General features: G+C 45.3%; 1 protein-coding gene across 1 annotated transcript in view; it reads left to right on the top strand.

Moving 5' to 3' along the window:
* Positions 1–22,324, top strand: part of EBF2 (EBF transcription factor 2) — a gene marked incomplete at both ends in the record, with an annotated part of 120,063 nt that extends 97,739 nt beyond the window's left edge. The window contains 9 exons of the mRNA XM_084273994.1: positions 2,078–2,195; positions 3,927–4,057; positions 4,508–4,634; positions 12,112–12,200; positions 12,779–12,844; positions 12,948–13,125; positions 14,369–14,554; positions 15,766–15,933; positions 22,293–22,324. Coding sequence (XP_084130120.1) covers positions 2,078–2,195; positions 3,927–4,057; positions 4,508–4,634; positions 12,112–12,200; positions 12,779–12,844; positions 12,948–13,125; positions 14,369–14,554; positions 15,766–15,933; positions 22,293–22,324 — 1,095 coding nt within the window. The remainder of the gene's footprint in view (positions 1–2,077; positions 2,196–3,926; positions 4,058–4,507; positions 4,635–12,111; positions 12,201–12,778; positions 12,845–12,947; positions 13,126–14,368; positions 14,555–15,765; positions 15,934–22,292) is intronic.
* Between the last annotated feature and the right edge of the window lie 1,471 nt (positions 22,325–23,795).

The raw sequence follows: 23,795 nt of genomic DNA on the forward strand, positions 1-23,795 counted from the left end.
GGGGAAAGCAGTTGGCTTGTGAAAGGGAAGGTCCTGGGAGTTAGAGACCATAGTGGAATGCACATTCCTCTTCCTTTTATCCATAAAACATTGGTTCTTAATCTTCAAGTATAAAACAGTTGGATTGTCATCTTCATCAGGAGGAGGGAATGACCGGAGCAGAGTGAGGAAGTTCCACAGCCTGTATGTCCATGGTTGGCTTGCAGTGCTGTCACAGCGACGACAGAGGTCTCTGCTGAATTCCAGCGGTGCCTTTGAGATGAGGCAAGTCAGGTCCAAACCATTGAGAAGGTTCTGGTCCAGATCTGAGCTTTGCAGAGCTCTGTGTGTATTCACTCTGGGTCCCAGGCCCTGCAGTGCCCAGTGGCTTTGAGCCCCCTGTGAAGAATGGGAGAGGGGAACAGATACAGAACAGTTCATGGAGAGAGGTCTAAAAGTGCATCTTCCATTCCCGCTGGCCCAGGGAACAGAGGATGCTCAGCACTTGCCTTCTAAACAGAGGACCAGTTCTTGCTGTTCATGCTATGGGGATCCCTACAGCTCCTGCTGCAACGTGGCTCTGGTTCTGCACACAACATTTACACCCAACTGGTTATTCCATCAGGGAATGGCTGTGTGTATTGTAAAGGTCTCATGCTGAGAGCATGTGGGCGTGTTTATCACATAGGTACCTCGTGTATGTGAGGTCAGATATGTATATATTACATAGTGTAACTGTATATGTATGATACACTTCTTATTTACATTTGGTTACAATTTAAACACTTGTCGTAAATATTTCAGACACTGGAATAATTCAGGCCTATTCCCCTGGTGCTACAGTGTGCTCTGTGCTGGCCAGTGAGAGAGTGAATTTATTTCCATTGTTTAAGGGGAAATAATGAAGTGCATCTGAGTGGGTTCAGCTCTGTCATGGGGGAAGAGGAGTCCCACCCCACCCAAATGTGCAATGATGAAATCCGTTGGCACACAAAAGCAGCACATTTTGCGACAAGAATGCTTGAGAATGTAAGAGTATGGGATGACAGGAGCCTTTTGGAATGAATTAAGCTTGTCTCCAGAAAGAAAGTGTTCTGTAAGCTCACAGTGCTGCAGGAGGGCAGGGCTTGCCTGCTCTGTGGTGGATATAGTTCTATCAACAATTAGAGCTCGACATTCTCTTACCCAGACTATGACAGCTAGATCTGTGAAAATTCAGGAACACATCCAGGGTCAGAGTCTCAATAGCTGTGAATTGCTGGAGCTGTGAGGCTGCTGAATGGGGCTGAGCTGATTTATACCAGCTAATGGGCCAGACATGAAAGTTTCAGTAAGATGCACCTTCTCAAGGTACCTACCCAAACTGCAGTTTGCTCATTTTTTCCGTGTAAGTCTGTGGTTTGAGGCACATGTATCTATGGACTTAGAGCAGCTCCAGATATTGTAAAGGGATTAATTAACATAGAGTTACTTTCTCCAAGAATTCTTATGCTGTTGAGCCTGGCAACATAAGTCACGGAGGCTCGGGCTTTAAAACTGCCGCTTGGTTTGGGGTCCTCAGCCCCACATGACTTCAGGAGGCGCTCAGCACACGTAGGTCTCAGCCCAGACAGGATCCTAGGTGCTGTTTGCACGTTGTAGGAGCTTCTATTTTACCCAGTCAATGGAGACCCGTACTGGGAGAGCAGATGCAGGTACATTTGCATGTGTGCACAGTGCAGCAGATGGCTCTGAAGCCCCATGTCTGTATCAGAGGGCACATTGCTGTGGTGCTCTGGTTGGTACAGACCCCTCTGCCATCAGCTATGCTACACCGCATCCTAGGAAGCTAAATTTAGGGCCATCTGCAGTAGCTGGTTCATTATACAGTGAGGACTTTATATGGCCCTTAGGATGCAGTGTTAAATGGAATTAATGCATAGAGTGGAGGCTGAAAATCCTTCCTCCCCTTCTTGTTAGGGAGTAAACCCTGCAGGACACGATGCCATTTTACACACACAACAGGGTTTAACTAAACTGAGTAATTAATACTTAGCAAGTTGCATTTGAAAGCATATTGTTTACCTGCCTCCTTTTTCTTCCCTCTCTAAATACCCAGGTTGTGCTGTCAACAACAGTGAACGTGGATGGGCATGTCCTGGCTGTTTCTGACAACATGTTTGTTCACAACAACTCCAAGCATGGACGGAGAGCGAGGAGACTGGACCCCTCAGAAGGTAGGGTGTTTGTATGGAGAACAGAACACAAATGAATGCTAGAGAGTATTACCCACTCTTCAATTTCTGTTTGTTTTCAGGAGGGAAGGAGGGCTAAGGGAGAGCTACAGAACCTCAGGGGGTTTAGAGAAGGAAGAGGCAGGAAAACAGTGTCTACTGCATGCAAAATACGATCCTCTCTACATCTAAGAGACTGTCTCCCCCCTCCCCCAGTTTATTAATTAGTTCGTACTGCAAAGATGAAAACCACAGAAACACTGAGCATTATCTAGATTTCAGACTTCTCATTCAGCTGGGATAGATTTGATTTCAGGCAAATTAGGCAACATGACATCTTAGTTAAACAGAACTGTTACAGCACAAGATGTGTATGAAAAAGTGTCACTCCTTCCCTTAAACAAACTCCACACAAAGCATAACGATGCACAGAAGGAAGCTGACACTAATTGATTTTAGTTTGTTTGGCTAAGCAAGACTCATGGCCATCCACAGGATGGGTTTTGGGCTGTATTAAAGCAAGTAGAAATACTGGTATCTGCTAAGCTTCAAGATGGTTGGCCCCTCCTCTCCCTCTTCCCATACTTTACCAGTGCATTCCACCTCCCCACACAGACAGTACCCCAAATTACTGGAAAATGCTATCTGTGTCTACTTTTCCCTCCCCTGCAGCTAGTGAAAGTGAGAAGAGCTAGTGATGTTAGTAGAAAAGACAAGCAAGGATATTATTTCATTATAATGTTTTGCTGCCCCACTTCTTAACTGTGCCCTATATCAACCTAAAAGAAGAATTAATGAACTGGAAGAAAATGATTGAATCAGTAAAGAATTCAGAGTGGTGTTAATTCTCCCCCAGCGGGCAGTGAAATGGTAGAAGGAAAATCCCAAGATTCCTAGCCTAGGAAGCCATCCAGTTTTTCCTTGACTGATTGGATGTGATTGACTGGCTGTTCAAAGGAGTCTCATGTTTTTGGAGCACTGCCAAAGTTCCCCTCCACCTCTGACCCTGTCAACATTGGGAATGGAGTGATGGATTGACTTTGGTTATGGCCTGGAAACCATATTGGGTTCCTGATGGGATGTATAGTCCAGAGGCCTTGAACATATGGAAAAGAGGAGAAAAAAAATCTCCTCTGTAAAATCAAGAAAATGATGAGAAATCGTCTCCTGATAGGAACTGGGAGAAACATTTGATATCCCCATATCCCTTTTACCCACTGATAAACTCAATAAATGGTAAAACCCACCTCTCCTTGCACAGGGCTCAGCTTTGTGTGGTCACACACTGAGTGGGGTGCTGGGGTTTTTGAACAGCCTCTGCACAACCATCAGAGCGTTTCATTTCTACACCCTACAGTTGGCCTGTTAGGCTTTAATGACACAATGTTAAATGCCAGTAATGAATAGGGAAGTAATTAACACTAGCAAGGCAGTAAACATGCTTTTCATTGGTTGGTTTGTTTGTTTATTTACTGGCCTTGGTGGGATGGGAGAGCAGCCTTCATGGGTGAACAGCCAGAGGCAGCACCGGGGAGTCACACCAGCCGTGGGGCTGTGCAGAGCCACAGCTCCCAGGTGAAGCTGCTCCACGCTGCACTTTGCTGTGACTGGGGCTGCTTGGCCTGCACTGAAGCTGCTCACACCCATCTGCTGGGAGGGTTTACACCCAGCACTGCAAACAGCCTCAGCACACAAACAAGACCTGAGGCTCTGGTGTCTGTTCTGTTTCTCCAGCCACACCGTGCATCAAAGCCATCAGCCCCAGCGAGGGCTGGACCACGGGGGGAGCCATGGTGATCATCATTGGAGACAACTTCTTTGATGGGCTGCAGGTGGTGTTTGGAACCATGCTGGTGTGGAGTGAGGTAGGTAGAGGTGCCTCCCTGCCCAGCCTGAGGAGGGGGAACCATACTAATGCCTGATCCAGTACTGTGTAAGGTGGGCTGTATAAACTGGTGTCAAGACCTTTCAAGGAACAGTCTCTGGAACCGCTCAGTAATGTCCAGAGTGGAACTGAACAATCCCAGGTGTCTGGAGACAGGTAAAGAAAGCAAGGTGGGAGTTTGGGAAAGAGAAAAATTCCCTCTAGGTGCAGAACTAATCCAGCAGTTAACCAGTGGGCATAAGCAGTGCCTTTCTGCTGATGACCATTTATCCTAAAATGCATCTTCCTCCCCTGTCACTTTCCTGATCTATAGCAGCTCCTGTATAGGAACAAGTAATGCATTGACTCATAAACCACATTTGGAGGGTGAGAAGTGAGAGCAAGGGAGTAACAGTGACATGTCCTAACTGTGCCTCTCCTCATTTCCCAGCTGATCACACCCCATGCCATTCGAGTCCAGACTCCTCCACGTCACATTCCTGGAGTGGTGGAGGTGACATTGTCCTACAAATCCAAACAGTTCTGCAAAGGTGCACCAGGCAGGTTCATTTACACAGGTAGGTGATTTGGGATTTTCACTGATTTGGGGACCAGTACTGACAACTCTGTGTTTGCCTTATGGATTTCTTGAGCCTTTTGCTGTTTGAGGGCCAGTCTGATAGCTGTGCTATTCAGCAGGTCTGAGGACAGCTTTGCTGCTGTGCAGAGGTGCTCAGGCACTGTTCCTACACATGCTAGTATCTTTATCCAGATTAGATCTTACATTATGATATGGGCCTGCCTATAGATACACTGAGTGTACAGGAACATGGGAGTGTTGTTCCACCTACTGTAAGATGTTTTATTTATAACTATTTGTTTTACATTGCCCTCTCACTGGGGGTAACCTTTCATTTTCAAGGTAGTCCCAGAGGACAAGGAGAGCATCTTGTATCAAGAGATGCCAATGGGCTGAGTGGAAAAGAAATCTGTTGGGCATTTTTTGAATTCTTAAATGTATTATCAGCTTGTTTAGTGCCCTGTATTCACCTCTGCTGGTGGGAGAGCATTACCTATAAATCTCAAAGAAAAAAATATCACCTCATGGAACTATCAGTACCAGTAGTAATGATGATGGCATGCAACATATTCAGTAAGGTTTCCATGGCTGGAGAATAATGGTGTGCCAAGGTCTAAGGGGTGGGCTTGTATTTCAGTTGGACTTGCTCCCACCAAATCACATTCAGAGTTCCCAAAATGGAAAGATTACTTAATGTTTAAAAGCCTCTTACTACCAACGATCCTCATTAAATTTGTTTGTATTATATTTGACTTATTCTAAACGATAATTTAACTAAAAAGTAATGATGAAGGTGCAGGAAATTTAATTAAAATTTTAAAGTGAAAACATAACCACCTGTAGAGCGAATGGGTTACAATTTTTCCCCAAAGTGGAAAATTTTGAAGGGAAATCTGACCCTTCGGCACTTAAAAACCAGCGATTTGTGAAGAAACTGTTACTGTCTTACACTGCTTTATGGACTCATGCTAAGTTAGTGTTTAAGTATCTACCTGGAAAGGTATTTATTCATACAACTGCCACACCCAGAAGCCTGCAGTAAGACTTAAGTCTCCAATTATCCTAGGTACTCTAATGAAATATAAGCTTAACTGACAAATGGTTGTTTGTTATAGAAAAGATCTGTCTGATCCACAATTAATTGAAGATCCCAAAATTATATCCATTCACTGAAACTGGCTTTGGATCAAGCTCAAAGAGATTAGGACTTTCTTCTGATTTTGCACCAAAATAACCCCAGTGCAGTTCTGGAATTGTTCCAGAGATCAGGGTCTGGCCAAAAGCTGCTGAAATACAATTTCTTCCAAGGCAGTGCTGTGATTCTCTGGTCTGATGAATCTGATGCCTGAGCAGGTTAAACCCATCCCCTTTTGTGGGAGATAACTGGCAAAGCCATCAAAGAAGTTAAAGATTCAAATCTACATCCCAGAGCAGTCATGTTCCCAAGGACACGGGACAGGTTGGCTTCCCAGAGCCTGGTGTCCTTGCTCCACCCTGGTACTGGGCTAGTAGGGGCTGCACTAGGCCTGACACACTTGCCTTCAGAGAGAGGGAGGCTCTTAATTTTGTAGTTACTGATACAGATTTAAATGTCAAGTTCTTTTCTATGCTATTTTCTGCTTCCTGAGGTTCTCAGTGTCTTCAGCACAAAGATGACTGAGGGCCACCATTGGTGTGCTGCTGGTACTTGTGCTAAGAGGTTTAGGACTGGACTGACAGACAAGTAATAGAAATGTGAATTCCTCTATGGAGAAAAGTCTGTTGTAAAGCTGCTCTAAGTGACTTGTACCATCTAGGGGGGACTGGAGTCAGGCTGCAGTGCAGCTCTGACGTGTTAATTAGAGTGCTTCCACAAAAAAGGACATGAAGATGTAGGTAGGAGCCAGCAGAAGAGAAGTTAAATATACTACCCCTGTTTTGCTGCTGTTCCTGGCATAGGGATATCTGTTAGCATTCTCTGAGGAGTGAGTGGGTGCTCACTGCCATATGTTGCAAAACAGCATTTCACAGAAGATGCCGAGCTGTTAGAGCGAGGGTAGAGCAGACAACTTTTCAATCTGTCTATTCAGGAACCTGCAGCTCTCCCACCATGGCAGGCAAAATGATAAACACAGCTATTAGGTAGAGGCTCACCTGTGTAATCAATTCCCCCAGGTTGTTGCTGCTAATAGCAGTAAAAACAACTTCTAAGCTATGAAAATAACATGGTGGCATTTTTTTTCCTTCCTGTGGTTGTGCTATCATAAAACTGCTGTGATCCTGCTGTGAACAAATGCATTAACTTTTAACCTAGGCAAGGTCCTCCTGCCCTAAGTCTTCTCCAGAATTTCCACAACAGCTTTTGAACCTCTTCACCAATTTGTATCAGACTATCAGAAAGGTAGGAGCTAAGATACACCCTTACAGCACATTTTTGTGCAAGCAGAAAGTGGTAAGAGAAATCTGAATTAATCCTCCACTGAGAGAAAGGATGAAGAGCTCAATTAGACAGCAGAGAAGCTACCAGAAAACAGCCTCAGGACACAAGGTGGTTTAAATGCCACTGCCCACTGAACACGTGTGTATATCTGTAGCACCCTGGCAAACAGGAGCAGCACAGATGTGCAGCTGTCTGTCCTGTACAGTTCTGACAAGGGAAGTCCAGAAGGTGTTGTAATTACCAGTCAGGTTTTCCTCTGCATCCAGCAAAAATCTGGATTTTCTGGTGAGTACTGAAGTTTGTCATTTACTTGGTACTTTCAGTACTTTATTTTACAGTGTATTCCTCTATCTGTCACAGAGGCTGTAGGTAACAGGTGAGAGAATGCAGTAGTGGGAGACACAAGTAAGAACACTTCCCTCTTGAACCTGCAGCTGCCTCTATAAATGGCAACTTCTCCACTAAACACCTTCCCTGTGCTTGGCAAGAGCCTCAGAAACACAGAGACATTAACATTGAGCCCAGGAGACTGAGGAGTGTGAAACTCTGCAAACTAAAAGCAGGGGAAGATGTCCTTCTGTCAGAGCTAATAACAGCAGCAGCAAATAGCAGCCCTGGTGCTATCGGGGTCACGTCATATTAACTCCTCCGTAATTATTAAGTGCTGAGATACAACCTCAGATGAATAGCATGAGGGGTCAAGCCATACAAGAACTACTGAGCAGCTGGCTTTAGGCACTTCACAGTTATAACTAGAATAATTTTTCCTATCAAACCAGACCTCTGAGGGTTCACCAGGGCCTCACTGCATCAGACATAGGCAACTGGGTACACATTCCTCCCTGTGCTGAGCACCACACGCAGCTCACTCACTCCCACAGGAGAAACAGCTGGAGCCCCCCGGGTTTGGGATAGGGACACTTTATAACAGCCCACAGCAAATAACACCCAGTGGTAACACAGAGCACCTTACCGGCTCGACGATGCCACAGAGTGCTGCACCAACACCAGGACTGACCTGCTGCCCCAGCCACACGCAGACTGCCCCAGAGGCACCCAGGAGCATCCTCCAAGGGAAGCACCCTTCCCTGATCAGCCCCTTTTATAGGGGAGTGATGCCAGGTGCTGTGGAAACAGCCTGGGCTGACTCCCCTCACCTGTGCTGGCTGCAAGGAGGTGAGTTCTGGCCTAGCCAAGCTGGGACACTCCCACTCACCACTTGCATTGGGGCTCTACAGGAAAGCTGAAGGATACAAGGAAATGATCTCTCAGGTTCCACTCAGAGTCTTTAATCACCAGAACACCAATATTCATCTGAATCATGGAAAGAGATCTGTCTTGTGTGTATCTGCTCTGCCCTCAATATTAAATATACAATCAAATATTAATGTTTGACCTGATTAGACTTCAGCTTTTGCTTTTTCTTTTTTTTAAGAGACACAATAAAACAGGTTGTTTGAAGAAGAAAATTATAAACTGTTAAAAAGATGAATATAAAAATTAGATATAAATTTCAAGGGTGAAGCTAAATGCCCCAGTGGAGCTGTTAGGGGAGTTCGTCTGCGCCCTGTAATGTGCATTTGTATAGGCTCCTGGTGCAGTGTGCTGTGCTGGCACTGCTCTCAGTGTGGTTCCATCAGTGTTTCCACTCCTAAGTGCTATCATTCAGGGTGCTGCAACTCAGCCATCAAATTCCTCTCATCACCAAAATGTGATGTGTGGACTTGTCCATAAGGGTCCCAGATGGAAAACTTTATAAGAGTGAAGCCCACAGGATTCTGTGGACATCTAACGGTGTCCTACAGCAACAAGCTAGAGAGTGGCTTCTTCTCTGTTAATGGTGGTTGCTGAACCAATTTACATACTTCAGTAGTTAAGTGAAGTGAGAGATAAAAAGTCTATTTTTAAATTCCCACAACTAAACACTTAATCCCTCTGCGAGTCTGAATCTGGTGAGAATACAGGTTACACATACCTCCCTGTTCCGAATCGCTTTCTTTTCAGCAGCTCTTCCTAGAATAGTAAGAAATTTGTTCTCTGCTGCTAACCTAGCAATAGCCTCATATTCTGCTTTTAATACTAGACAAATTCAAATTCTCTGCTGCTGTAAGTAGTTCCATTATAGTTCCCTTGACTTTAATAACGCTTACATCAGTTTATGCCAGCTGAGGATATGTCTCGTAGGCTTTTCATATCTTAAGTTTGATCACAGCTCTGCATTTACTTTGTCATCGAGATGCTAACCCAGAAATGTGTCTATCAGGGAGATTTTGAACATAATTTTCCTTGCTGAGCAGAAATCCTCCGGGGGTTGACTTGTCAGAGCAATGCAATATAAAAATAATCTGTAGGCTATGTCGGACTCCTGGCTGCACTGCATCAGCCTGTGTGCCAGGTACCAGGGAGAGGAGATACTGGTTTGCTAAAGCTTGTAAGCAGATTTGAGGTCTTGTTATCTGCTTTTGGGAAACAACACTTACAAGGATGCAGAGAGCTCTACAAATTGGAAGAGTGAATTCATTTGGCCAGAGTGCGACTGATGTGATGAGAAGCAGCTGCAGAGAGGAGCTGCTGCCACCTGCAACAGGAGGGGATGCTGTGGGGGGAGCAGGGCATTGGGAAGGGCTGCGACCAACACTTCTAGCAGTATCCTGCCAACTCCAGACCACAGTGTGCCCCTCAGAGCAGGCTGGCCAGTGTGTAGGTACCTCCCAAGGACCTGCTTGCTCATGTCCTTTTTGAGTGGCAGAGAGGGAGAGTGTGCATCTCCCAGGGCTACGCTGGCAGTATCAGAACAAGCCGTCACTCCTGGTGAGTAGCACAGCTCTTCATAACATCACCTTCCTCCAGCAGTCCTGTGTGCTTTGATGTGTGGTGAAATAATTAATACTTTAAATGTCAGCACTGTTATGGCTGGGTATGGAGCTGGTCCCTGCTGAGATGGATGGGACCGGGCTGTTCCAGGTTTGGCAGATGCAGACACACGTCATGGCAGCGCCTGCTCGAGTGTGAGGATTATTTTTGGTCCTACTCAGGTGAGTCATGCTATCTGGAGGCTTTATTAAACCAAAAGCATGGCTTTGGAGGGTGAGGAGTAATACAAGAGAGGAAGCACTGTGCCATGCTCCACCTGAGCCTTGTCATAAGTGAAATCTGGTGGGGTGCAGGTCCTCCAGTCCTCGCCTCTTCCCTTGTTAGAACAGTTGAACTGCAGAGCCCCTTGTGCCTGAGCCACCAGTTCAGAGCTGCCTGAGGGCCATGGCTGTACCTGAACCAGTTTCCTTGGGGCTGCAGTTCAGAAGGCTGGTTTGTAGGAAGGCATGAGCAGCCTCTGTCTGTGTCAGGCACCTGAACCCCAGAACCCCAAAGCGTTTGGCCTGTTTCTTTCTAAGACACAGATCAGCCACTGCTGGTCCAGGAGCTCTTTCTTCAGCAGAAGCAGCATCGTGGGGAAGCTGTTTAAACTCACTGGTGAGGTCCAGATCTTGCCCTTGGCTGCAAAGGCACTGTTACTTGGGCAAATGTTGGGTGTTGGTTTGTAACAGCATTTCATGACAGAGATGTTTTTATTTCACTATGGGGTAAAACTGGTAGTAGGTAATTTTGTTGCAAGCTGCACAGGAAACCTTTTGTGCTGAAAGATGTAATATATACATGGATTCAGACTGAGCTCTTCCAACAGTTCCACATTGTTTAGAAATGATTTGCTGAGATTTATCCATCAGAATGAAAATGTCCCTGTCAGTCCATTGGAAAATGTTTGCTGAAGAATAGCCAATTTCTTCTTCCTGAATTAGCATTTGGTATATTCCCATTAGCTATTTCTGGTGAACTATGTGTATGTACATGTATGTTTAGATTCCTGTGTATTTTACATGGCATTTGCTTGATATAGAACTTAAAACTGGTCTGACTCGTAATCAAGAAGAGAAATGGCACATAATGATATATAGGCTCTTGAGAGAACTGGCCTATAATTCTCAGGATTATTGGCAAAAAACCCACTCCCCCCCAAAAAAAAACCTCTTCCCAAACGGGATGCAGATTCTGTGGCAGTTGAAATGTGTATTATTAAACTCCTTAAGCAAACCAGAATGGCTCCCAGTGGAGAGCGAAGACATGCTAAGTATAGCCAAGACTAAATTCTCAGGTCTGGGTTTTCTCTACTCAATTCCCACTTGATTATCTCCTGTAATATTTAAACTTCATGCCATGCCATAATTATTTAATAAAAAGTAAATATAAAATGTATCTCAGTGGGGAATATGACCTTTTACCTTCATGTTGTTGTACCAGAGACAGACACAGATAAACAGAAGATGAGGATCAGGGTGATTGTCTGGGCTTGATCGTTCCATTCCTGCAGTGCCTGAGCTGGTGATCCTGAACAGTGCTGAGCACCTGCCAGCAGCAGCTCTCACAGCCAGGTGTTCCCAGCTGTGCTCAGGTCCCTATGGTGGTTCTTTTGTTTTTTTGTTTTGCCAAAAGAACCACAAATGGTACCAGAGGTAAGCAGGAGCTGCACTGCCTGGGGACAGTGCAAAAAGGTTTCTGTGTGGTGTGTATTCGATGCCTCGTGGAATCCTCAGCTCAAGTTCCTGTATCAGGCACCACCAGTAACCCCCAGGTGTGAGAGGCAGGCACAGCATGTGTGAACACAATGCAGAAGAGGTACCTCTCGTTTCTGTAGTGAGTGGAGATTGGAATAATCAGGAATTAGATTATAATTGCCACGATTTCATAATAGAGAGTGTTGAAGTGGCTGAGGTTTTATGAGTCAGCAGTGATGGCAGCAGGGCTGTGCCAGCTGCTGCTGAGGAGCTGGGTCAGACTCTGCTGGGGTATCCCACAGAGAGTAACCTCATCCCAGCGACAGGGCTGCAGACACAGTAGCAAGGTACAACTTCTCTCCCCTTGTAGGAACCCTGGCAAGGAGAGCGTTTTTCCTGGGCAAAAGCTGTGACCTCCACCTTTCTTAGGTTATGAAACACAGAGTCATGCTCATATAATAAAGGTTTGGGGTTTTTTTTTTTCCCCTTTTCTGTGTTTCTTTCAGCTTTAAATGAACCTACCATAGATTATGGTTTCCAAAGACTGCAAAAGGTCATCCCAAGACATCCTGGGGATCCTGAAAGACTAGCTAAGGTAAAGTATTTTTAAGCATTTCACTACATATACATATACATACATACAAGTACACATTGTCATCTTTGCATGGAGAGAGGCTGTTGTATTCACATAGTACAGAGTGCATTTTTTCCTACAACCAGAGGTAATGTAAGATACTACTAGCTGAAGTGTTGTATTTGGTTACCAGAAATAAGCGGCCATGATGTGTGATGAGCTGTGTCAGTCTCCGTGCAGGACCAGCTCGTGGTTCAGTGGGACATGGTGTCCCTGTGTGTGGGGTAGGGCTGACACCTGGCTCCATTTCTGAAGCTGGGTGCTGTCAGCAGCTTCAGGACTGTGGAGAGCTCCGAGCCAAAGATGGGGCACTGGGTGAGCTGCATGACGCGACTCATGCGCGTCAGCGGTTCCCAACAGGGCCAATGCCTTTGAGATAGTGTTGGATGCTCCCTTCCCTCAGCTAAATGGCAAATAACCAGACCTCAAGGGGCCCAGTTTCTGGAATGACCCACACAAACACTTCAGGAAAGATGGTTTATTTGCAGTGAAACCCATTTTTGTTAAAGTCTGAGCTTTCTGCTTTGCTCTTCCTCCAGGAGATGCTGCTGAAACGAGCTGCTGACCTGGTTGAAGCGCTGTACGGGACACCACATAACAACCAGGTCAGACCGACTGTACTCCTCAGGGAGCGGTGAAACGCTGGGGTGTTGTTAATAAACATGCAGAGATTGCTCCAAGCCTGACCCTGTCCCTTCCCCTCTGCAGGACATCATTCTGAAACGAGCCGCGGACATCGCGGAGGCTCTGTACAGCGTCCCCAGGAACCCCGCGCAGATCCCGGCACTGTCCAGCTCCCCTGCCCACAGCAGCATGATGGGGATCAACTCCTACGGCAGCCAGTTAGGAGTCAGCATTTCCGAGTCCACACAGGGGAACAACCAAGGTGAGTGCTGCAGGGAGCACAGTGTCAGTTTAAACAGACCCCGAGTCACGCCTGTTCCCACAGGAGTGTCTTCACTTCTCTACCTGCTCAGGTTATAAACCAGTGAGTTAAAACTGTCACCATTAGAAGTGGATGTGTTCTGGATGCTGCTGTGTCTGCACAAGTTCCAGACACCACATCAGCTGTGGCTGAAATAACAACTTCTGAGTATTTTGGCCAAAGCCTGAATTCTTTCCCACTTCCCCTCAATTTCTGGTTGTGTCTCTGCCTCAAAGGCAAGGACAGGACTGGAAAAAAGCTTCTCACAGATAGAGAGGTGGGGAATTTTCTTCATGACTTCTTAGTGCTAATTATACTACCCTGCATATGTTGTATGCATGGCACTTATGGATAGGTTACTGATTGTCAACTTTGGAACTTTCTGGACTGGACTATTGTGGTGTTTAGCTCTCAGTTCCAGCAGCCAGGCTGTGGCTCAGGGCCTGGGTAACCTCCAAGGCAGAAGTTAACATTGTGTGTCAAAGTCATCAGGTAGGTAATTTTGCTAGTTTTTCAATCAGGTCTTATCAGCCCTGAATGGCAGCTTGTGCTGTCAATGGGCAGAAACAACCTGATTGATAGCTCCATGGTAACGATTTCTACAGTAGCTGTGGGATTACCTCTTAACAGAACCTTCTGGAGCTGTAAGAACCACCATGTTCTTCAGTGCTGGTAGGTGTGCTGGTCTCCAGGTCTCTGCTGGGAGGAAAAAAAGAGGATGTTTTGGTTTGCGAATATTTTTTTTGCAAATGGTTTTTACTGATCCAGTTTATTCGTTACCCCAGGCAGAGGATCCTCCAACTCTATATGGGTTCTACTTCCCCTTAGTAAGGTACTTGCTGTATTTGTAACTCATCAGGAAGTTGAAAATTACAACCCCCCAAAACTGCAGCAAATCTCACATACATTATAAATTCTACCTCACAGAAAGAAACACACACAGGTTCTTTGTTCCAGGTCTTAGAACTAATTTAAACTCATAAAAAATGAAATGTGATTAGAAAAGATACATCACACACACACACTTCCAATAGCTTTAAAACTTAGCACTGTTTAACTTGAAAAACATACTGAGAGCACTGAATTAATGGTGCTTGGTTAAAGGTTTTAAGTACTTTGGATTCAATCAGGGATTATACAGAAGACAATTCTAATTCAAATCCATTGGTCAGTTTTGAAACACGTCTGGTTTGGGTTTTTTTAGGTTATATTCGTAACACAAGCAGCATCTCACCCCGAGGTTACTCCTCCAGTTCAACCCCTCAACAGTCCAACTACAGCACTTCCAGCAACAGTATGAACGGCTACAGCAACGTGCCCATGTCCAACCTGGGTGTTCCCGGCTCGCCAGGGTTCATCAACGGCTCCCCAACAGGATCTCCCTACGGACGTACGTGCTCTGCTCCTTTTATATTCCAGTCTTGCTCCTGCCTCCTTTCATTTACCAGCTCAGAAAAGCAGCAAGTGATGACTTTCAAGAGAAGCTCTCAAGATTTAGTGAAGATCTGGTATTTTTTAGTATCAACTAAAAATGTCCCCATTTTTCAAGAAAAATAGAGGAATATCGTATCTTGTTCTATCCTTCATTTTTATCCTCTTACAGATTCCCAAGTGGCAAAGGCCACAGTGAGACATGAGGTAAAATTTGCAGCTTTAGATGATTAACCAAGTACCCATGATGTTCAGCAGAGAGACAACTCCAAATCCTGTGTGAAAGTCACTCTGGAGTAACTCTGATGTGCACGAGCTGCATTAACAGTAACTGAAAGTGAATTGTGGATTAATTAATGTCCTGTGAAATGTGGTAACAGCAGCACAGCAACAAGTTCGGGTCTGGAGGCCAGAACTGCTGTGCTTCTGTTGACTAGTTTTGCCATGACAAAGTCACTCTTCCTTGCTGTCCCTTCCCTCTGGCAGGAGTGATAAATATATATGCACACATACACACACACATAAATATATATAAACAGCTACTTACCTTAGTGTAGGTCAGTAATTACACCTCCTGCACCTTACAGAGGGTGCAGCTCTCATGTCAGGATCATGCCTTTCCAGAAAACACCTTTGTGCTGATGATAAAGGCTCCTTGCGGGTCTGAAACCTGCTAAACAACATCCTCAGTTTGATTGTATTTAAAATTAATTTAAAGCTGAGATGGGACTCCAAGGATGTTCATGTACTTTTGTTACTTCCCCTGTTGTGGAGCTTTGCCCTTGACTCCAGCAGGTACAGGACCTGCAGTGTATTGATGTTCAGACTTGGGGCTTCACTTGAACCCACATGAAACACAGTCATTTGTTCCTCTTTTTGCTGAGGAACAGCTGCTGTTTCTCTTGGAAGGCAACCACACCATTGCTTAACAAGCTCTTGGGCCTATCCTGGGACAGGCCTTTAGTGTCTCCTGTTTGCTCACCTTGACTCCCCCATCCCTTGATGATTCACATCATCTGACATCCTCAGTTTAAAGAATTAAGGGGCTCTTTTCTGAGCTGCTCACTACCTGGCTGCCTGTTGTAAAGGCAGTAACGAGATCTTTGTTCAGCATTTCACCAAGCTTCTGTAGCTGCTGTCCTGATGAGGATTCACTTTTCTACTTTGCAGTGATGTCTTCAAGTCCAACAGTTGGCTCCTCCAGCACTTCTTCCATCCTTCCATTCTCCTCCTCCGTCTTCCCTGCTGTCAAACAGAAGAGTGCCTTTGCTCCTGTCATCAGACCCCAAGGGTCTCCTTCTCCTGCCTGCTCCAGTGGCAATGGAAATGGGTTTAGAGGTAAGAAATGTGCCATTAATATTCAGCCTGCACAGGTAAAGCACACTGGGCTGGTCTAGGCAGACACAGGAATCGTCTGAACACACCACTATGCTGCTGCTACAGGAGGCAGTAGTGGAGATCTGAGCCCATCCAAGCTGATTCAAGTGATGCTCCCAGATCTATCTGTTGGGTTTTAAAACAAGAGGAGACAGACACTCGTTTACAGCAGGAGGTTTGACCCAAGCTGAGTTTCAGGACCGGCTCTTTTGTGAGGAACAACTTCTCCCTGGGCTGCAGGGGCTTGTAAACCAAACGTCTGCCCTGCAGAGTTAACACACAGCTCTGCACTAACAGCCAGTGTCTTGAAACCTGCTGCCAGGTTTAGGCTCATACCGGGAATTGAGCCCTATGGTACATTTACAGCCCTTTTAAAGGTGATCTGCAAAACAAATGTGAGTATTAAGATAAGAATGGAAACCTGTACTAAATTCTTTCATTTAACAGGCTGTGGGGGGGCATGCAGCACATAAATATGCTCCAAGTCTCCATAAAAAGCCCTTTATAGGGCCTGAGAAGTCATCTGGCTCCTTCAGCCTTCACCAGAGATACCACAGCAAACACAACTCTGGGAATTCAGCCATGCCAAGAGCCAGTGGTAATTCTAAAATGAGCCCTGCAAACCGCACCTGTTGATTTGGGTGCATTATAAATCCTTAGCTAGCCCGTGGGGACTTGCATAAACTGTGATTATTTTATATAATAAGGAAATTCTAAGTGTATTGAACAAAAACAATTACATTTTTAAAAGCTGAGTTAGAGAATTCTGCTGTGTATCTGAAACAGCTTCTTCCCCTGCCCCATTTACACAAAGTGCTGCTCTAAGATCATCTTCTCCCCTGTGATGACAGACACTGACCCAGCCCATGTAAACACACAGGTATGGTGGTGACAGGGAGAATCGTTTCTGTTCCACTCATTTTAGAGAAGAGAAGGAGGGTTTGAGACAGGAAAAGGACAGGTTAAAAAAACCAAACAGGGACATTTTTATTCAAGTTGATCCTTTTCTGTAACTTACCACATCTGTCCTCTCTGTGAGCAAGAGTCTCTCTTCATGAACAGGTGAAGTTCTGGAGATGGTTTGGTGCTGTTCAGACCATCCAGCGCAGACAACACGTTTTATCCAGTCTGTAAGGTAGTGAGCAGTAAGAGGTTTCAAAATGGAACTGCAATACTTAGTGTGAGAGAAATCTCAGAACTGACAGCCCAGGCCTCACAGTTGTGCATCTCTGCAGGCCACAGTCCACTCCTGAGGGGCTCAGGGTCAGCCTGTCAGCTCAGGTCCCGACTCCTCACTGACACAGCGTGTGCAGACAGGGATGCAGGGACTTGGGTGGATAATCCGGTGCGAGTTACTAACTCTGTCCCTTTCCCTGCACATTGACACCCTGATACTGAAGTGCAGTACCAAGCCCCAACTTAAGGACGTGTTCAGCAGACACAGTACCCAGCACATGGGGACTTGTCACTCAGACCACAACAACAGGCACGACTCACAGCAAAGGTAGCAGTGGAACACATCTGCCCAAGGGTGGTTGTGCCAGGTCCTTGTAACTCTTTCAGCCATAGATGCAAATTCTTCTTTCCAACTGCAATATTTAAATTGCTGCAAGCTGGGGAGCACATGTTTTGGAAAGGATCCAGATACACACAGCCTGATATCCAAATTAACGTTCCCACAGTGTTGACAGACAGATGTGGCCAGAAAGTCAACAGGAGGGTCCCAAAGAGGCTTCTTGAATGGACTTACTATGCTGCAGCAGTGGGAGATTAACAGTCTCCTCTGCTGTGCCATTGCCCTGTACTATAGAGCTAAGAATAGACATGCTGGCAATGTGATTTATCTACTTATGTCCTTACTGTACCTGGGCACCAGTATCTCCTGATGGAGAAAGGACAGTAAGAGCACAGAGCAAGCAGTAAGGGTGTACAGGCTCCCTCCCCCAAAGCACTTTGGGTCAGTGTTCTGACGTTACCTCTCAATATCCCCACCTATAATAAGGAGAAAACATCTCCCAATGGGGATTTTTTTTGGCTTTAATGTAATGTTTGCAGTATACCTTTGGCTATGCCTTTTGTTCAAAGGCAAAAGGTTCCTGGTGATACAGTCTCTATCCTACTGACAGCATCCTGGTGCAATGAGAATGACAGAAATACTACCAGCACCTCAGGGCACGCCACTACAAGCAGCAGGAACATGCAGAGTATAGCTTCCACATGTTAACCACAGCAGTGATTAAGCCTGGATTATAACTAGTTGAAACAGAAAGAGCTGTACAAACTTCATCCTCAGATTAGCATTCCCACTGTCCCAGGCAGGTTATAGTACTGCTGCAAAGCTTGTAGTGTGGGGGGAAGCCCTGGTGATGCTTAAAAGCTGCTGGAGACAGCAGGACAGCTGGTAAGAAATATATTGTAACTCCCAGGTATTAGCTAAACTTGCACATCCACTGGCTTCCAGCTTTGGGCTGTACAACACAGCCAGGACATGTGGGATACCCTCAGATAACCCCCTGTGCCATGTGTTCTTGCTTACCTCTTTCACCTGCCATCTGCTGTACATTCTTAGGGTGTACCGGGACACGATGGGTGGAGCACAGGCAGCAATCTGTACTGGACACCACTCACTTGGATAAACTCTCCAGATTGAGAGCAGGTGATCCTGATCAGAACAACCGTGTGCTCTGCTCATGTCAGATGTCAAGGCAGTTTAGAAAAGGCCCTGGGAAGATGTAATGTGACATGACGCAACGCGGCGTGATAAGTACACAAATGCCTCATCATCTCCTCTCAGATGGGAGGCAGCTGATGGGGAAAGCCAGCAAATTGGAAACTGCTGGAACAGCATGGACCGCTGACTGCCCAGATTACCTTTGGCCAGCTCAGCACATCTCAGCATAAAAATGCAAGCTCAGTTACAAGGAATAGCAGGCAAGCCCCAGAAGGTCAGATGTTCCATTAACCATCAGGATCCCAGCCAAGCCAAAAGGTAGTGAAGTCTGATACCCTCAGGAGCAGCCTCAGTTTAGCAGGGGGACATCTGCACCGCTCCCTACAGACATACAGGTGTTTGCGTTGGAGAACACAGCCATTAATATCCTGTCCTGCCAGAGTCAGGGGAGTCAACAGCCCTGGGGATTGCAGTCCCCTTGCAGGAGAAGGCCGAGCAAACAGGCAGCAAGGACACAGGTTTGCCAAGGGGTGGGATCACCGAGGGAAACGGCTGCTCCGCCTGTGCCACACTGTGGTTCCTGGCTGTCACCCAGGCCTGACCTGCTGTCCCATGGTGAAGCCTCGCTCCAGTCAGCATTTAGGACCCAGCATTGAAAGTAACGACTCTTTAACAGAGATTCTCACCAGGTAAAAACAACCAGGCCATTTCCAGGCTGGGAATGCTCAGCAGGTGCCACTGCCTGAACCCCAACGGTTCCAGAGCCCAGGCAGTGAGTTAGTGTGCAGGGGCTGCACATGGTACACACGATGTCATTAGATACAGAAGTGTGTCTCTGTCATCTGATTACCTCTGATAGACTAGAAGGATGAAGCACATTTTCTCCCCAGTCTATTGGCAGAGATAAGCAGCACAGACTGCTTCACAATAAAGAAAACCTGAAGAGATATTTAAAACTTCTTGCTAACACTTGACAAAAATACCTCCTGTTACTATAAATTACTGATCTTCCATTTGATGGGATGTTAATTTTAGTAGCTCATCATATGTCACAGGCTTATTCAGGCTAGACAAGAGCTCCATTTTTAATGGGAAAACCCCAAAATCTGTCATTTTTAATGGAAGAAAATATTCAAGACTGTTAGGTGTCACACACAGAAAGAGGATTTTGGGTAAGATTCAGTAGTGACTTCTTCTTTGCAGGGAAAACAGCCACTTTCTAGTATAATTGGAAAAATAACTGCAGAGTGGCTACACTTTCCTGTGCTCTTTAATAATTAACTGATGCATATATGACTTTGCAAACACATATTTTGACTTTAAGGGTGTTCCTAATTAAATTGAACTAAATCAAAGTTCAGCCTTTTGAGCACCACGGTGAGACAGTGACTCTGTCAGTGCAGCTCAGTCGAAGAGGACAAGGGAGCTTTGCTATCAATGCTTTTGTCTGATGTCTGTAAAAACATGCTATATAAAATTTGGCATAACCTGCTTATCATCTGAAAGAGACAAACCCACAGCTTATTTAGAAATCTCTCACCTGTCAGCGCTCAGACGACCAGGACTGAGGAATGCAAATCTTCCATCCAGATACAGAAGGATTTCTGGAAAAAGTAAAAAAAAGTTAAAATCCTATTGAGGAAAAAATACAAATAAATTATTTAGGAATCACTTGAAGCTTTTGGCTACATTTTAGTGCCTCAGTTGGAACCATCCTTCACAGCAGTTGCTCAGTTACAGTCTAGTATAGAGGACCATGGTGTCCTTCATCGCTGATGTGCTGATTCAATGACATCCAGCTGTGCTGCCCCCCCCAAACTCCTCCCTTTTCTCTGTAATTCTCAACTTCCTAACAATAAATAGTAGGTAACGATGTGGTGTTGCTCTGCAAACATCAACTTAGTGTTGCAAGCAAAACTGCCCATCTCCAGGGCAGAGGTGCTCACAGGGGTGTTTCTGGCACCGCATGGCAGCTCGGAGCGGCACCACCTTGAGCCGTCTCTGCAAAGAGCTGCAGAGCTGGAAATTGGCTGTAACTTGATTAAAAGTTAGTGAGAAATCTGATTGTGAGACACTCGACACGAGGGTGGCTAAAGATGCTCAACACAGTTTTAAACCAGACACCACTGGGCCCCTGGGCTGTGGGACGAGCTGGCGCAGCGCGTGGCAGCATCCCGAGCACTCAGCACCCTTCAGCTCTCACCAAACGGCTCTTTGAATTTCCCCCACAAAGTCAGACAGCCTTTTTAGGGGCCACTTGTACACACTGGGCTTATGATCATTATTAATTACACCCATTAAAGGTGCCTATCACCGTAGCATCTGGGTACTATCCATGTTTGATTATTTATTTATAAAAAAATTCTCCAACCTTGTGACAATTTTAATCAAGTGTTTCAGTTGATAATTGCAAGCTGTCAAGGTTAATACAATAAGGCTCATCTCTAATTCTTTTTCCATTTCCCTCCAAGAAAAAAAAAAGACCCTCTGGGATAATGACTGTGGTTTCTATATTCCCAACTCATCAGGGAGTGTCCTGCATTGAACCACCTTTATTGAAAAGTTACATCGATTCAATATATAGTAATACAGGCAAAAATAATTACAGCTTTGCTAGCAGTGTAAGACCTTAATCCAAACCTCACAAACATTCAATAAAAAGCGATACAGGCTGGGAATAGGCTTTTGACAGTGCAGCCCCAAAGGGGAGTGGAGGTGGGGTGGAAACGGACAGATGAGGGTCTGTGCAGAGAGAGAACGCAGAGCAAAGCCCTTCAGATGAGGGGGGAAGCCGGGTGCGGATGCCGGGCGATACTCTTCACCCTGCTTGTTCTTTGTTGCAGAGGGAGGGGAACCTGCAGCATCAGGACATAAGGCCAGGGCATGGCCTGTCCCTTCTGGGTTGTAGTATCCTGTTACCTGAATTTCTCCACTGACAGGCTCCATCCTAACGCTTTCCCAGGAGTCTCTCGGCTCTGGAGCACTCAGACCCCGGGAGTTTCCTGGCCTGGGGAAGGAGAGGAAGGGGGGCAAAGGGACTTCTAGCCCTGCTCAGCTACAAAACAAGGAAATATTTATTTTCCTATTGTATTAAATCACAGGCCACAGCCACAGTTGTTTAAACTCAACAGAGCTCCAATAAAAGGGTGATGTTAGCTGAGGATCTTGCCCTAAGCATTGTTTTAAGCACTGTGAACCTAAGGGTGAAATTCCTTCCCGGAGGACAGGGCTGTAAACACATGAATAATCCCACAAATTTCAGGGAACGTAAATCTCTGCACTGCACTGAGGCCCCTTTGAAAATATGACTCACTCATTCGTTACGTAAATACATAGAAACTTAACTTACCCCTCAAAACCTTTGGGAGCAGCACCGGTTCCAGGCAGGTTCCAATGTTGCTGGTGTCACTTATCAAGAACACAGCTGCAACTGGCCTCAGCTTTTGGTGAGTTTGGTAGGAAACAGCAGCTCGCCCACTGCATGGGGCCATGTCGGTCGCACCGCGTTAGTTCTCCCTCACCACATCCTAAGAGGAGCTGCAGGTCTGGTTAAGCCCCTCCTGCCACACGCAGAGGGGTGAAGGGCTCAAATGTGTTTGGTTCCATTGACATTTACCACAATTTCATCTCTGTCCATTTTCTTTTTCAGCCATGACTGGTCTTGTCGTTCCCCCGATGTAAGGGCAGAGGCAGCTTTGCTCCTCTCCCTCTTCCCTTTTTTCCTCTTTTTTTTCCATTTTTCTTTTACAGCACAAAACTACTTATTGTGATGGACCACTAAAAGAAAAAGAATAGCACTACGAGCTCTTTTTTGGGGGAAAGCCAGGCCCAGGAAAAAACAAAGGAACATTTTTTTATGGATTGGACAAGATAGAAGTCTGCATCCTTTACCTGTTTGATATTTCTGACACAACCACGTCAACTCCTCAAACGTTGTGAATGAAGAGCCAGCCGAGCGCCAGCACCAACGGCGGCTGGTGGAGCAGAATCCGAAATGCAAAGTCTTTCCTGAAAGACATGAAACCTTCCTAAGATTTGTAAAATATTAAAAGGAGAAAGAAATTGGCAACATGATTCAAGCTTGATATTTTGGATACAATTTGTTTTACTTTGTAGGGGAAAAAAGTTGAAGTTTCTATTTTCTATCAGATATCGATTTAGTTTATGCAGAAAAAAATCAACAAAACAGGGTACCAGCATGAAAGAATTTCTAGGACAAACTGACACGAATGATGGAACTTTGGTGTATGTGTGTATTTGCTTATAGTTTAACCTCTTTAAAAAATGTAAGATGTTTTACAATTATTTAAATAAATAAACTTGTAACTTATTGTATGTAGAGGTAGAAATCAAACCCTTTTTTGGATTTTTTCCTCCAGTTGTACAATGAAGAAAAATGATGCAAAAATGTAGTGATAAGTTTGAGATATATTATTACAGCTGCGATTGCTCCTCACCTCTTCCCTTTCTGAATTCATGTGCAAGGATGTATAGGATTCCTCCTGCTTAACACACCGTCAGAAGCTTCGCGTACATTGTGGTATACAGGTCACTGGTTCATGTATGGATTTGCCTCCTCCTCACCTTCCCCCTGCCTGTTCTGGTTTCAGTTCAAGTGTTCAGGTACTGAGGCTACTGGTAAGTGTGGCTCCCCGCTGCCGGAGGAGCGGCGCTGGGGTATCTGAGCCAACCAGGTTCTTCCTGAGGTACCCAGTTTGTTTTGTAGATTCAGCCTATGGATTAGGAGGGAAAGGGTTCTCTCACATACTGTCTCTCCATGTAGTTAGAACACCTTAAGTTCAGTTATGCTTCATGTTAAGGGTGCATTATAAAGGGTAAATATGTATTTGACTAATTTATGCACTTTTATCCTGAGTCATTACAAATGGTAAGTATTTTCCATTTATATATTGAAGTTCATAGAGGTAATCACTGCTTTGAATTTTTCTGCTTTTTAGCGTAAAAAAGGTTTAGTTCTCCTTCCCATCTCCTCTCCTAAGCCTGGAAGGTGAGCACAGGCCTGATAAATCACTAGTTAGCTGACTAAACCATGGGCAACTCAAGAGAATTTGATTGTTGGAAAGCCATTTTTTAAGGAAAAAAAAATAATCAGCTGCACTACTCAAACCCCAGTGAAATACAGAGATTGTGG

The sequence above is a fragment of the Gallinula chloropus genome (assembly GCF_964237585.1).
Source record: "Gallinula chloropus genome assembly, chromosome: 21".
NCBI lineage: Eukaryota > Metazoa > Chordata > Aves > Gruiformes > Rallidae > Gallinula > Gallinula chloropus.